Genomic DNA, 16,444 nt, shown 5'->3' on the forward strand with positions numbered 1-16,444 from the left:
ACTGAACTTGATTCCCTCCAAGGACTGAGAAGAACTCTGTTTAAGTCTGTGATGCCTTTTTTTTTTTTCATGTCATATTTCTTTTCAGATGTAAACTGATCCCAGTTATTTATTTAGGTGCCCCGATGATAGGCAGCAAAACCACTTTAAGTAGTTTAGTGTTCTGCGACACAAAAGCTGAATTCCCAGGAAAGGACGCTCAGGAGCCGAGGTGTTCCTGCTAGGAGCAAAAGGCAGTTGGTTTCATCTCAGCAAGAAGGAACTGTCAACAGTACCTGCTAATTCTCATCTGGGAAGCCCTGCTTTCTTTAAGAAAAAAAGAAAAAAGAAAAAAAATCAATGAACGAACTCACCACCAGGTGGCGCACTTTTATAACAGCGGGCACAGAAAAGGGCTCGCTCCTACCTGAATCTTTTCTGAGGCCTGAATATTACAGAGTTCATTGCTCCAGAGCTAAAAGCTCTCTCTGTTTAACTGATCCCTGGGAATTAGGAGAGAGCCTTTCTTTAAAGCCATACAATAAGTTTAAACAGTTAAGCCCTCTGAGCTCACTAATTCATTTTTCCTTGTTGCTGGAAATGAAAGTGCTATATTATGGAGATAATCATGACAGATAATTCAAAGGAAAGCAATTTTGACAAATTCTAATATGACTTTATATTGAAACTGAGACGATGACAAAATGCTTTTCTTTAAAAGGAAACAGTTTTAGGCTTCAGGGAAAAAATAGGCCTCAGACGAATTAACCTTTTGCTCAAATAAGGAAAATAAAAGAGCACTGAAATGCTAAGGAATACAATTATATGATGCTTTACCTCCTGCCCTGAGTCTGAAGAATGAAAGCAAATCAGAGAGACAAAGTCAATGTCTCTCTTCTAAAGTGAAGCTGTATAAAATGATTTGCTAATGACTTAAAGCGAGGGAAAAAAAAAAACCCCACAATGAACTCAACAGTTTAAAACACTGGTGGCAAGTAATATCATCTTTGCTTTGTTTCAAGCAAACAGGCAGTTAAAATTGCCCTACAAGTGGAAGGCAATAGTGCAGATTTCTCAGGGGAGAAAGAGCCTTCCTTTGGGTGGGCATGTTGGGAGAGTTAGGTGGAGATTGCCTGTTAAACACCAAATCGGATCAAGCCTTAGGTTTACTTTGTATCCGTGGGAGCTACCTCGTGATGCAAGACTGGAATGTATAAATGTGAATTTTCCTTCACACACCAGGGATCCCTGGAAGGAGGTTTCAGATTCGCCTGGTGGGAGATTATCTCCGTCCTCAAAGGAATAACATGTACCATGCCTTTAAAACAAGCGTACGTTGAGGAGGGACTGGCGATGAGAGGAAACTGAATTGCTCCAGAGCCAACTCATTTATGTCACAATATTATAAAAGGAGGAAGGGTACTGTGCCATAACAGGACATCTTTTTTCTACACCGTTCCAGCCTTGGCCATGCTCAAACTGTTTTAAAGGGTTCTCTCTTTGCCTTTGCAAACCGTGCCATCATCATCGGCCGGTTTCTCGGTCTAGAAGCCTATTGCTGGGCACTCAGACATGGGCCTGCTCCTCAGCAGCATCCCCCAAACTAGGGGTAATTCCTGACAGATGAGAGAGCCCTAAAAGGAGGAGCCTAGGTCAGGGGTCGCCCTCGACCTGAGGGCGGGGTTTAGGGGTCCGGGGAGGGCTGAGCCTGGCCCCGCCTAGGGAAGGGGCGGAGCGTGCCCGCGACCCCGCCCCGCCGGCGGGGCTGCACGTGACCCGCGACCCCGCCTCCCGCCCGCCCGCTCCGCAGCGCCAGCTCGGCAGGCGCGGGGCGTGAGTGTCGAGTGAGAGCCGCCGGGCGCTGCGGGCAGCAACTTTGTCCCCGGAGCGGCCACGGCGGCGGCGGCGGCGGCGGCTGCTGCCGTGGCAGTCCGAGCGGGCGCCGGGAGGAGGAAGGCGGCGGCGGCTCGGTGTGCGCGCGCGGGCCGTCCAGCCCTCCGAGACCGCCGGCCCGCGGAGCCTCGTTCCCCCCCGGGTAGCCCCGGGCCCCTGCCCTATGTCCCGCAAGGCGAGCGAGAATGTGGAGTACACGCTGCGGAGCCTGAGCAGCCTGATGGGCGAGCGGCGCAGGAAGCAGCAGGAGCCGGACGCGGCGAGCACGGCCGGGGAGCGCAGCCTCTTGGCGGCCGCGGAGTCGAGCGCCAGCCTGCAGGGCGCGGGCGGGGGCGCGGGCGGCGGCGGCGGCGGCGTCGGGGACCTGGAGCGCGCGGCGCGGCGGCAGTTCCAGCAGGACGAGACCCCCGCCTTCGTGTACGTGGTGGCCGTCTTCTCGGCGCTGGGCGGCTTCCTGTTCGGCTATGACACCGGCGTGGTGTCGGGGGCCATGCTGCTGCTCAAGCGGCAGCTCAGCCTGGACGCGCTGTGGCAGGAGCTGCTGGTGTCCAGCACGGTGGGGGCGGCCGCCGTCTCGGCGCTGGCCGGCGGGGCCCTCAACGGCGCCTTCGGCCGCCGCGCCGCCATCCTGCTGGCCAGTGCCCTCTTCACCGCCGGCTCCGCCGTGCTGGCCGCGGCCAACAACAAGGAGACGCTGCTCGCCGGCCGCCTGGTTGTGGGGCTCGGCATCGGTGAGTTCGGGCTCGGCGAAGGGCGCCCGGGGGCCCCTGGCGACACCGCCCTTGACCCTGGCCGCTGCCTTCCTTTTGCACCCTCCGGGGTCCCCGTCGGGTCTCGCCGGGTCCAGAGAATGCTCATCTTCTAGCTCCTGCTCCGAGAGCCCATCTGTTTGTTAGTCCGGCCTCCCGGACACCCCCGGGGTGGGGGTGGGCGTTCGCCGTGGGCTCCCGGAGCCCGCGTGGAATCCTTGATCGCCCCCAGACAAGTGAATCCGCGTGACTGTTGCCTCTCAGCACTTCCAGGAACCCCGCGCATCCCCAGCTTTTTGCTTGATCCAACCCTGCCTGATGCCCATCCAGAGCTTCGAAGGGAGGGTCGCTTTCCTTTCCTGCCTCGTTTCACTTTGTTTCTCTACTGCTAGACCCTTTGATTTTTCTAGGATCCCAGACTCCAAACCCAGTCAGTCTTAAAGTCACAGTAAGAGAATTTTTAAAGTTAATCATGACATCTGGACTTTATTCTTTGCTTCTCTTCTCTTTCTTTCTCTAGGCATTTTGGGGGGGGGGGGATGGAGTATTATTTTTCTCTTATTTTGCTTTTACTTTTCGTATTGCCCTTTACTTTCATCTTTTTCCCAAGTGAATTCTTGGCTTTTCCTGTTTTCTGACTTTTTTTCCTTTAAACCCATATTCAACTCATTCTCCTTTTGCCTCTCCTGCTTTCCCTTGGGCCATGTTCACTTCCTAAATTCATTTAGAAACTACTCACTCTGTGGATAAATGCCCAGCAAGGTAGATGTTTGCAATTTACTTCAAAAATGGAAGGATTAAGATTCCCTTGGCATTGATTTTTCACCCCGGTTGCTGAGCAGGGGAGGTGCAATTGGCAAGTTCTTGGCAGATGGAAGCTATTTGGAATGTGCTCAGTATTATTAGAAAGCACTTTTGAGGCAAAGTAGGGGGTTGAGACTTGAATCTCGCTAGTAATTTTTCTAGGATGCCGCTGATGCTTTTTTAATGTTTCGTTTCATGATTCAGATCTGTGTTTCCTGTAGGGTGCTGTTGAAGGATTTCTTCCCCATGGCAGGGGTTTTGATGAAAGAGCCTGTTAAGCCTGGGGCTCTTGATGGATGATCTGTCCATTCACCACTTGTTTGACGTTTATGCTTTTCACCTCTTCTCTGTAGGCTCTGAACGGGAGGGAACCACTGGCCTAAAACCCAGATCACTGCACTTTATATCCAAAATCTCTCATTACTGACTTCCCTTTTGTTTGTTTATTGCACTGTTAATTAGTAAAGCAGGGTAAAGCTCTCAGTAAAGTGTTAAGTTGGCTCATAAAGTCCAAAATGATCAAAACGTACAGCTGAAATGAAACCTGTTTATATAGGAGCAGCCTGTGTCTTCAGGACTCTTTTCTCAGTCTTCTCTGCATGGGACACCCAGACCACCTTTTTTATCTCTTCTGACATTGAAATAATGTAATTTTAGGTAGCAACATTTGTTCAGTAAGACTGAATCTGACTTGGGATTCAAAATTCAGTGCTGTTGTGCAGAAATCTGTAAAAGTTCCCTTGTGTGTAGCTCTGGTAAGTGTTGGATGTTTGGATATTATGTTGACTCTTTTATCTGATAGGAAAATGGAGCACCTACGTGTATAAGGCCCCCTCCCAGAGGCTGTGAGCAGAACAGTGAGGGGCGCTGATGCTCCAGTTAGAGTGGCAGATCAGGATGAAAGCAAGGTAGAACTTGCCAAGCTCTGTTTAAAAGGCTCGCAGAGAGGGCTGCTGAGTTAGAAAAGGGTGCAGTCACCCCTGACAGGAAAGCTTCAGCTCTTCCAGGTTGAAATGGTGTGTTGATAAGTAGTATTTTAACGGTAGAAATGAGGAGAGGACTTTCTAAGTCAGGGATCGAATAAAGAAAGGAAAGCAAAGGCCGTGCTTTGGGGAACCAGGTGGGTGCAGCAGAGAGGACGGAGCAGGAGGTAAGATTGGAAAGGTTGATGTGCAGGAACTGTGGATGTGCTTGTGTCTCCCAGCCTCGTTCCCTGGCACCTGGGCTGCTTGCTTGAGGATGGAGCCAGCTGGGATGTGGTCCTGAGTTAGTCTTGGCATGGCCTGTCTCACTCCTGGGGGATCGCCCCTTCGAATAGCAGTCCTGATCCAGAGTTCTGTTAAAAACCCTTCTCACTTATAAAATCAAGAATGTTTTAAGGTCATAAGCAGGCTTTGAAATAGGCCGCGTTAAACACCACCACCTTTCACGTAAAACCCTTAAACTCACGAAGGTCACTAACCATTCAAGAAAGAAGTCACAAATATTTTTAGCTACAAGGAAATGGGTCCTTAACATGAGCATTTTTGAGGGGATGCAAAATCAGTTTTGCTTATTTTAGTACAATAAATCTGGGTTTATTTCAGGCCTTTTTAAGTAGTTAAATTTTATGTGTGGTCAGGAGCTTTTTTTTTTTTTTTCCATCCTTTTGATATTTAGTAAATGTTGACAAATAACAAAATGTGTCTTCTGATACCTTTTCCCGACAGGTTTGCAGTGATTCTTTCTTTCACAGATTGACCTGCAATACATGTAAGGCCGGCAAGGACAGGGCTTTTTGCTCTTCTTGTTCACTTGATGTCCTCCTAGCCCACAGGAGTACTTGCTAAGTAAATGAGTGACTAGTACGCAGAAATGTTAAAAAATTCCATTGCTGATAGGGTATTGCTCTAAGTTAGGATTGTTACTAAAAAAAAAAAAAAAAGGTGTATCATGAAATATTTGAAAGGCCATCTAAGGGTTTTAGTTTGTAATAATGCAGTGACATCATTTCATGCATTCATATGTTCAACAAATACTAATTGAGCTTCCATTATTGATTCTGTCAATTTTGGGGGGAAGGGCAGTAATTAGACAGATAAAAAGCCAACCCTGGAGGTGTTCATTCTCTAATGGAACGGAAAGGCCATCAACAAGCAATTAAAATACAGTAGAGGTTTCTCTAAGTGCCATGGGAAATGCAGAAGTGTAGGCAATTGAATTTGGGGTGAGGGGGGCACGGAGAAAATAGAACACACAATTAAGGTTTTTCAGAAACAGATATTTGAAGGGTGAGTAGGAGTTCTGCAGATTTACAGACAGCCATGAAAGGAACTAGTGTTTGTTTAGTGCTTTAGTATATGCTGGGCACCCTGCTGTTCCTTTACACATTATCTCACTGCATCCTTCTAGCGTTTTGAAACAGGTCCCCCTTGGCTGGGTGTGGAAACAGCTGACAGGCAGAGCTCAGAGGTAATGTGAGTTAGGTTCCAGACCAACTCGCCAAAATAAAGTGAATATTGCAGTAAAGCGAGTCGCACAAACTTTCCGGTTTCCCAGTGCATAGCAAAGTTATGGTTACACTATGCTGTAGCTTGTTATGTCTCAAAAAAACAACGTACAGATCTTAATTTAAAAATACTTAATTGCTAAAAAATGTTAACCATAATGTGAACCTTCAGGTAGTAATCTTTGGGTGGAGGGTCTTACCTCCTTCCATGTTGATGGCTGCTGACTGATGGGGGTGGTGGCTGTTGAAGGTGGAGGTAGCTGTGGCAATTTCTTAAAATAAGACCACAGTGAAGTTTGCTGCATCAATTGATTGATCCTTTCACAAATGATTTCTCTGTAGCCTCCACTGCTGTTTGATAGCATTTTACCCATAGTTGGAGCTTTCAAAATTGGAGTTAGCCCTCTCAGACGCTGCCACTACTTTATCCACTAACTTTATGCAGCATATTCTAAATCTGTCATTGTCATCTCAGCAGCCTGCACAGCATCTTCACCAGGCGTAGACTCCGTCTTGAGAAACCACTATCTTTGCTCGTCCAGAGGAAGCAGCTCCTTAGCTGTGAACATTTTATCGTGAGGTTGCAGCAACTCAGTCACAGCCTCAGGCTCTACTTCTAATTCTACGTCTCTTGCTGTTTCCACCACATCTGCACGCACTTCCTCCACCGAAGTTTTGAACCCCTCAGAGTCATCCATGAGGGTGAAAATCAACTTTTCCAAACTCTTTGGAATGCTGATATTTTGACCTCTTCCCATGAATCATGAATATTCTTAATGGCACTTGGAATGATGAATTCTTTCCAGAAGATCTTCAATGGACTTTGACCACATTCATCAGAGGAATTGTTGTCAATGGCAGCTATAGCCTTACACAATGCATTTCTTAAAAATAATAAGACTTGAATGTCGAAATTACTCCTTGATCCATGGGCTGCAGAATGGATGCTGTGTTAGCAGGCATGAAAACAACATCGATCTCATACATCTCCATTAGAGCTCTTGGATGACCAGTGAGCAGTAATATTTTGAAAGGAATCTTCTCTTCTGAGCAGTAGGTCTCAATAGAAGGCTTAAAATATTCAGGAAACCATGTTGTAAACAGATGTGCTGTCATCCTGGCTTTGTTCCATTCACAGAGCACAGGCAGGGTAGATTAAGCCTAATTCTTAAGGGCCCTAGGGTTTTCAGAATGGTACACGAGCATTGGCTTCCACTTAAAGCCACCGGCTGCATTTGCCCCTAACAAGGCAATCACTGTGTCCCTTGAAGCCTTGAAGGCAGACCTTGACTTCTCTCTTGCTATATAAGTTCTTGATGGAATTTTCTTCCAATATAAGGCAGTTTCGTCTGCACTGAACCTCTGTCGTTTGGTGTGGCCACCTTTGTGAATTATCTGACCTAGATCTTCTGGATAACTTGCACTTTTAGGCCATCAGGATGGCTTCTTTCCTGAAATCTCAGGAACCAACCTCTGCTCACTTTAGACTTCTCTTCTGCAGCTTCTTTGCCTCTCAGCCTCCATAGAATCAAAGAGAGTTAGGTCCTTGCTCTGGACCAGGCTTTGGCTTAAGGAAATGTTATAGCTGGTTTGATCTGGTTTGATCTTCTGTCCAGACCACTACAGCTTTCTCCATATTAGCGAGAGGACTGCTTTCTTATCAGTCATGTTATTCTCTGGAGTCGTGCTTTTAATTTCCTCCGACTTTGCATTCACAGCTTGGCCAGCGGGTGCAAGAGGCTGAGCTTTTGGCCAGTCTGCGCTTTTGACACGCCTTCCTCACTGAGCTTAACCATTTCTAGCTTTTGATTTAAAGTGAGAGATCTGTGACTCTTCACTTCACTTGGGCACTTAAGAGACTAGTAAGTGTAGGGATATTAACTGGCCTAATTTAAATATCAGTGTGTCTTGGGGAAAATGGGAGGCTTGAGGACAGGGAGAGAGAGGCTGGGGAGCCTCTGGTTCCTGGAGCAGTCAGAACAAACACATCACTGACTGATTACGTTCCCATCGTAGATGGGTGTGGTTTGTGACGGCCCCAAGCAGCCGCAATAGTGACATCAAAGATTGCTGCCTGCAGGTCATCGTTAACAATTGTAATAATGATGGGAAGTGCTTGAAATATTGTGAAAATTACCAAAATGTGACACAGAGATACGGAGTGAGCAAATGCTGCTGGAAACATGGTATCCATGGGCTTGTTCCATGCAGGGTTGCCACACACCTTCAATTTGTAAAAAATGCAGTATCTGCAAAGCCCAGTGAAGCAAGGTTTGCAGTAAAACAAGGCATAGCAATTAAATAACAAGGTCACTGGTACAGAATCAGGACTGAAAAACCAAAACCTCAGAGTCTTGCTCTTTTGATTACTGGGCCTTAAAGTTAGCGTTAACAGCAGGTGTAAAGGCGTTGAAAAGTCAAAGCAGCAATGAAGCATAAAGTCAGTGAAGGGTGATGATGGGGTGATCGTAAAACTGGAATGATTCTTTGAGGGTGTGGACTAGGCTGAAGAGGGTTTATCTGGCTGTGACCATGAGGGGCAGGCTTTGGAGGTCATGAATGATATAATTAGATTAAACTGACCTTGAAAAAAAATTTTTTTTCTTTAAACCATTCTGCTTTTAAATTCCTCCTTTCTTCTCCAAACTTTGGTCAACAACAACAACAACAAAAAAGCAATTAGAAAGAAAGAAAAATACAGGAGGCTGCATATAAGAAAAGAGTTTATTTGGGATCTTAAGAATTGTGATTTGTTAGACAGATTCAGGTCAATGCAGAAAGAGTGCTCCAAGGAAGGGAGTCAGGTAAAGATAAAAGGTCATAAGGTTGTTAAAAGTTGCCGGGCGAGAATCCTGACTGTCTCAGAAGCAAGTTGGAAAATTCCTAACCTTAAGGAATCACGAGTTGTTTTAGGATAGGGGTCCAGTAAGTAGCTTGAGTTTCTGGTGGGTGTTCTGGGTGACTTTACTAGGTCAAAAGGCCAGATTCCATCCAGGCTGAGAAATGCACTTTCCTAACGGCCTCCCGGCTCTGTTTAAGAGAGCTCTCTCTGCATTACATTCTTATTTTCCTTTCACACCTTCTTCTTTGAATTTATTAGTATTAGAAATCTTTTGCCAAGATGATTACTAACGGGTGAGTAAAACGTGTGGCCGTGAATTACTGGAGTAGGAAGTCGGTGGTACTACAGAATCAGCTTACTGAGAACCTGTTTTGAAAATGGCGTTGTTTGAGGTTTTTGGCTTCACCAGAGGTTCCTTTAGTTCCTCTGGTTTGTTTTGCTCTTAACCATGACTTGAGTCCTGGGACCAGACTTTCTCCATTTTTTCCTGCCCTGTTACCTCTGACATCAAACTTTTTAAACTTCAAGGCTCAAATTTCAAATGGGACACACAGTTGCAAGCTCAGAATGTATTGTATTCTTCAGAGTAATCTTATTTTGTACGTCCTTGACACAGTTACATTTTGCAAGTTTGTGTTTACCAGTATTGTACCTACAGGCAAAGTTTGAGGTGTGGTTCGATACAAAAGTATTGGAGGAATGTGAGTTTGCACATTTGTTGTGTGATTGTTGTCTGGGACCTTGTGTCTCTCATGCTCAACACACACACAAGGTTGTGAAAGGACAGAGTATAAGAACATAGTACCGTTATCATTGTTAGCATGTACGTAACCAAAAAGCAGTCAGTGTAATTTAGCCTGCTCCATGGTGTTGGCATTTACTCTGCTCCCCATTATAAGTGGTGATTTAGCACCTGTGTAGGGCACATCCAAAAATCTCTTAAGTTCAGATGTTACCAGTGTTCAAAACCTTTACTGGGAATTGATGTATTCACTTACACAGCACGGGTTTGCTGAATTAATCTTTGATTTACAAGAGTTTCTCGTCTGTCAGCCTCTGTTTCACTACTCCCTCTCCTGGAACACACTTGGTAGCTGCATTTTGCAGCTTGTAAATGCTATGTTACAGCCTGTTGAGTAATACTTTTCAAAAATACTACTTTTTTTTTTCAAGCGGCACTTTGAATTTTTATCCTTTAATGGAAAGCAAGTAAAAATCTCGTTTGATCAGAAAGTCATGCAATACTGAGATTCATATCAATAAAGAATTTCATTTAAGGTAACCATGGTTGGTCAGAATCAGGCAGATTTTTTAATAGCTCATCAGCTAGTGCAATTTTTTTTGTTTTTTGCAATCAAGTTTGTTCCACCTGCCCCCCACTCCCCCAACCACGATTTCTTTCAGTTTTATATTCTTTTAAAGCAGGATTTCTGTATTGGATTTATTCTTGTTCCTGGTGTGAAACCAACATGTAAAGTCAAACTTTGACTTCTGTTTCCTTGTTTCATACACACTGACAGTTTGTGCGCACCGCCCCGCCCTCCTACCCCCACACTTTTATATCTGGCACTGTTGACGTTGTGGTGTTATAGTGAGAATTATGACCTGATTATGTTTACCTAGTAGTATTGCAACACCCTTGTCAGTAAGATGACAAAAGTCTGTCAATGTTGAGCTCCGTGAGGTTGTTCATGTGACTTCTGCATAAAACATGTTTTTCGCCCATCCTTACTTCCCTCTTCTCTATTTTAAGCCAAAGTAAGAACAGTCTGAGTTGACTGATTCACACTCTTGTCTTTGGCTTTAATACCTCTAATGACCCACCTGCTGGTAGATCTCAGACAGCAAGCAGTCTTTGCCATCTTAACTCAAAAGCACACATAGCTGTTGTCCTTTTTTCCTCCTGATTGGACTCGGTCCCTTTATGCCTCCTTCCTGTCTACAAGGCTTCTCATTTCCTTAACTTCTATTTCCTTTGACCTTCAGAGTAAAGAGTATGCAACACTTCTGTAGAGAAAACGTCATTGTCTGAAAGACAATCTCTACCCAGCAGAAAACCCCAAAATGTTTTTACACATTTAAAATTTAACTTTCCTGGATGTAGAGAGAGAAAAACAATAGCCGAGTTTTACGGATACTTTGAAACTCCAGTTGGGAGTGATGCATGCTTCATACTTGGGCCTGTTTATTAAATAATTAGCACCATTCTTTGGAATGAGGTGGTCTGGAATATGTATCAAAAGTTACACAGCAGAAGCCTCATTTTACAAAAGGCTGAGTAGTGTGACGGAGTCACCAGTGCCACCTTGCATGGTGGCATCAGGGTGGCGCCATCACCCTCTGCGCTGATGCCAGCATCTCCCTGTCCCGCCCCCAGGGGGTCTCCACAGTTACTTGGAGGCAGAATGTGATTTGGCAATCGATTTAGCTGCCAATACCCTGGAAGTGATAATACCTGGCATTTGTTACATGCTTCGCCTGTGGCAGACACTCTCCTAACCCTTTTGCATATATTCACATAATTTTCATAATAACCCAGTGAGCTAATACTATTACAGGCATACCTCATTTTATTGCACTTAAGAGATAATTGCTTTTTTTTTTTTTTAACAAATTGAAGTTTTGCGGCAGTCCTGCATTGAGCAAGTCTGTTTGTGCCATTTCCCCAACAACATTTACTCACTTGGCATCTATGTGTCAGATATTGGTAATTGTTGCAATATTTTAAGCTTTTTCACTATTATATTTGTTACCGTGATTTGTGATACCACTGCGAAAAATTACGACTTGCTGAAGGCCCGGGTGATGGCTAATATTTTTAGCATTAAAGTCTTTTTTAATTAAAATATGTACATTGAGTTTTTAGACTTAATTTTGACTTGCTTTATTGCCATATTTTCCTTATTGTGATGGTGTGGAACTGAACCTGCAGTATTCTCGGGGTATGCCTGTATCTTCTTTTAAAGAAAAAGGTATTTCGGCAGAAAGGGGTGAAGTAACTTTCTCGTGGTCACAGGGTTCCTGAGTGGTGGAGCTGGAGATCGCTCACCAGAGGTCTGGCTTCAGAGTCTCCATGCTCAACTGCTCTGTAGCTCTGTCCCTTCTCCCTAGAACTAGCATAATTGTTTTTTACCATGATACGTTGTGTGATTGTTACTTTTAAAATATAAAAATTTAAAATGGGTTTTTCAAGAACCCAGCCATAGCGTATCAAGGAGAGACAACGGGGAAAGCAAAGCTTAGGGGTTAGAACATCTCTGCTTTGCTAAGAGCTTGTGAGCAGGGATGCCTGTAATCAGAGCTGCTCTGTTGCACAACTCCAGGGGGCGCATTCCCACTGTATTCACCCTCGAGGGGGAGCCTTCACATGAGATAGAGTGAAAATGGGGTCCCCTGGATTTGGATAACACACAGCTACTGCCTGTGAGACAGCAAATAAAATTTTCAAAGTGCTTTTTTCTGCTTTATCCTCACAGTTCATGATATCCTCTCTGCATGGAACGAGCTTTTCCATAACATTGTCTCTGCCCCTTGTCCTGACACCATTTATTGAGTGAGTTTTTTAGGTGTTGGAGAGACAAAGATGAAACTAGTCCCTTTTCTTCAAAGACCTAAGTCTAGTGAGTAAAAGGCAAAACCCAGGAGCACAGAAACGTGTCGTTAATCCTGCGGTAGAAGTATCTGTAGGGTGTTCACCATCCTTCCAGGTCCAGCTTTACTGTGCGGGCTTTCTCAGTTGGCCTCTGCTAAGCACTGACACTTTCTCTGAACCGCACTTGTGGCATTTAACTGCATTATTCCTTGCAATATACATCTTTTTGGCGGTGATTCATCTCCCCTGGTAGAACAGAAACTCATGGGGTTAGGTAATTAGGTGTTAATAGTTTTGATGTCCTTTTACTGCACTTAGTAACACTATTTATATATTAAGCTCTTAAATATGTAGCAAACTAAGGAGTGCATAAAAGTAACACCCAAAAGCACATCGCTGTAGCTGCATGCTAGAAGCCTCCGATGTGTACTTAATTGCTGCACTGTTAATTCAGAAACTGGAGTAACATGGTGGTAAGGCTTTAGCCATCTGGATTCACGCTGCCTGGGCTCACACCCTGGCCACTAGCTCCCTGGGCGACAGGATCAAGTTCTGGGCTTCAGTTTCCTCATCTGTAGAATGGTGATAACACCTGCCTCCTAGAATGTTATGAGGATTAAATGAGTCCATGTTTAAAGTGTGCTTTCACAGTGCCTGGTAAAGCAAAGCATCAGAGTTTACTAGACATCCGCACATAAGATACATAACTTTGGGCATTTAGCACTGTGTGCCTCAGTTTCCATGTCTCTGAAGTGGGTTTTATGATAGCACTTAGAAATTAGGTTGTTGTAGAAAGTAAATGAGCTAATGCATGTGAAAATATCTGGCTGTGAATAAATGGTAGATCTGAGGAGCTGTAGCCACCTTGATCATTGCCTTATCCCTGCTGTTTTGCAGTCAACAGGAATAAAAGTACCCTTAGACTTTTATGTTTATCATAACTAGTTAACAGAAGAGTAAAAATTCTGTAATGTAAAGCGGACAGTCAGACTTGAAAGACTGAATGAGTAGTTTAAAAGTGGGCAGTACTCTTTCTTTCAAGTGTTAGTTACATTATGTGAAATTTCCTTCTAGCAGGAGAGATGGAGTTTTGAACTGGATCTTGCGGAAAGTTACAAACATTGGTTGTCTGAGGGAAGGGTCCGTTTCTGGTGGGGGAAGACGGAAGTGATAACTGTAAAGCATTGAGGAGGTCAGGCAGTTTTCTTGGCTAGGTGGAGGGGCTGAATACGAAAGTTAAAATGTGAACCTGTTTGTTAGAACCAGTAGTAAAGAACCAGTTGGAGCTGTGGTATTAGATCTGTCTTGTCATGTAGTATTTTATATGCTTATTTATAGACAAAACAGTTAATTCTCAGTGGAAAAGATACATCTGCTATTTAGGATGCAACGGATGAATAGTTTCAATAAAAACTTGAAAGTAATAGTTTTGGAATAAAAAGATTTTTAATAATGGAAGCTTTCATATGAAACTCCATTATCATATTTTTGGGTTTGGTTTATGACTCCATGTCAGGAACTCATTCCGTACAACATAGCAAGAAAATTGGGAACTAAAATCGTGTACATAGTATTTCAAGGACTAAACATTAACCATTTGATGTTTGCTTAGCAACTGCTTGTATTTTTGAAAGAAAAATTACAAGGGCTGAAAATAAGTTGCAAACACATCTCTCAGTGGATTTCAAAGATTCTTGAAATCTAGTCATTATTAGGAATTAATATCAGCATAAAATTTGAAGCAGTTACTGCTGTGTCTACTCTACCTAATTCTGATATATACTATAAAATCATAAAGAAAATTGCTTCTAGAACTCCCCCCTCCTCTATTTTTGGGTGGCCCAGTATAGTCAGTGTAACATGACTCTCTGTGATTTTGTAGGTGGGAAAGCATGTATATCTGGACTATCTCAGAGGTAATGGCAGGGCCCCTTCTTCCTGCCTGCCAGTGAAGTTGGTGAGGCTGGAAAATGCACAAAAAACACACAGAATCAAAACTGTTCAGATCCTTGGTCATGCCTCGTGAAAGCAAGCTTGCTGGGAATTTTTGTAAAATATTTCATTATATTCGCTCCTATGTTAGAAAAATATTTAGAATTTTTAGCAGTTTACTATTCCTTCTTCTGCATGTTTGTCCTTTTTAAATTATTTTTGATGTTAAAATTCATCTAGTACTGCAAAGAACGTAGAGCTCAAACACTTTGTCATTTTTCATTAAATACTCTCTACTGTGAAATTTGTAACCTTCATTTCCTGGGATACAAGAGAGGTATTTTAAAAACTCAAAATAGAGGAGGGTATAGCTCAGTGGTAGAGTGCCTGCTTAGCATGCATGAGATCCTGGGTTCAATCCCCAGCACCTCCATTGAAAAAAAAAAAAAAGCAACTAAAATTAAACCCAATTACTTCCTTCCTCCAAAAAAATTAAAAAAATAAAAATAAAAGCTCAAAATAGGGTAGGCCCTAAACAAAGTCCATTCTTTATGCCTGTGTATGTATGTGGTTTATGTGCATTCAGTCATTAACCAAGAAGGTTATTTTCCTTAGGTTAAGAATGAATTAAAGGAACTGCAGAGAGGTTAGGTAAGTTAGTACCGTTTGTGCTGAGATACAAATCCAGGTTTCTGATCAAGGACCAGTGTCCTGTCCACTATGTGATAAATGCAGTTCTTGAGTGTGAAAACTTAAGAGGAGTCACGAGGATATATCCTAGGTTAGGACAAATATATAAATAATATGTTTAAATACTATAATAATATATTATTAAAAGCAGAAAAGAGATGAACAGAGTAAAAGTTTCAGTAGTAGATCCAACTATTTGTAAGAGTTTAACTTTGAACAAATCAGAAAAGACAACGGGAAAAAATAATTATTAATAAATAATTGAGAAAAAGAAATATGAAAAAAATAATGTAGATGAAATGTGATCTCATATTCTCAATACCATATTTGTTTAAGAAACTACAGTTTAGAAAAGAGGAATGTTAACAAATTGAAAAATAAAAATCATATGGCTTTTATTATATCTCATATCTCAATAGATGCAGAAAAAGCTTTTGACAAAATTCAACATCCATTTATGATAAAGAGTCTCCACAGAGTGGGTACAGAGGGAACATACATTGCCATAATAAAAGCTGTATTTGACAAACCCGCAGCTAACATCATACTAAATGGTGAAAAGCTGAAAGCATTTCTTCAAAGATCAGGAAAAGGCAAGAAAGCCCATTCTAACCACTTGTATTCAACACAGTATTGGAAGTCCTACGCACAGCAATCAGACAAGAAAGAAATAAAAGGAATCCAGATTGCAAAAGAAGAAATAAAACTGTTGATGTTTGCAGATAGTATGATTCTATTCATAGAAAATCCTAAAGATGCCACCAGAGAACTACTACAGCTCATCAATGAATTTGGTCAAGTTGTAGGATACAAAATTAATATACAGAAATTGTTGTGTTTCTATACACTAACACCAGCTCTTGGTTTGATTCATTTTTTTCTATTGTTTTTTAATCTCTATTTATTTCCTCCCTGATCTTTATTATTTCCTTCCTTCTGCTGACTCTTGGTTTTGTTTGCTCTTCCTTTTCTAATTCTTTTAGCTGGTAGGTTAGAATGTTTATTTAAGATTGTTCTTCAATATTGTTAACATGGCCATAATGCCAAAGGCAATCTATAGATTTAATGCAATCCCTATCAAATTACCCAGGACATTTTTCACAGAACTAGAACAAATCATAATAAAATTTATATGAAATCACAAAAGACCCAGAATTGTCAAAGCAATACTGAAGGAAAAGAATGAAGCTGGAGGAATGACCTTCCTGGACTTCAGACAATACTACAGAGCTACAGTAATCAAAACAGCATGGTGTTGGTACAAAAACAGACATATGGATCAATAGAACAGAATAGAGAGCCCAGAAATGAACCCACAAAGTTTTGGTCAATTAATCTTTGACAAAGGAGGCAAGAACATACAATGGAGTAAAGACAGTCTCTTCGGCAAATGGTGTTGGGAAAACTGGAAAGCTGCATGTAAATCGATGAAGTTAGATTACTTCCTCACACCACACACAAAAATAAACTCAAAA

The 16,444-nt window shown here is 42.8% G+C and overlaps 1 protein-coding gene across 1 annotated transcript in view; it reads left to right on the forward strand.

Annotated features, from left to right (window-relative positions):
• The first annotated feature begins 1,794 nt into the window (after positions 1-1,794).
• SLC2A13 (solute carrier family 2 member 13) overlaps positions 1,795-16,444 on the forward strand; it is a 330,277-nt gene continuing 315,627 nt past the window's right edge. Inside the window, exon 1 of the mRNA XM_006203113.4 lies at positions 1,795-2,603. Coding sequence (XP_006203175.4) covers positions 2,036-2,603 — 568 coding nt within the window. The 5' untranslated portion in view covers positions 1,795-2,035. The remainder of the gene's footprint in view (positions 2,604-16,444) is intronic.

The sequence above is a fragment of the Vicugna pacos genome, chromosome 12 (genome assembly GCF_048564905.1).
Source record: "Vicugna pacos chromosome 12, VicPac4, whole genome shotgun sequence".
Taxonomy (NCBI): domain Eukaryota; kingdom Metazoa; phylum Chordata; class Mammalia; order Artiodactyla; family Camelidae; genus Vicugna; species Vicugna pacos.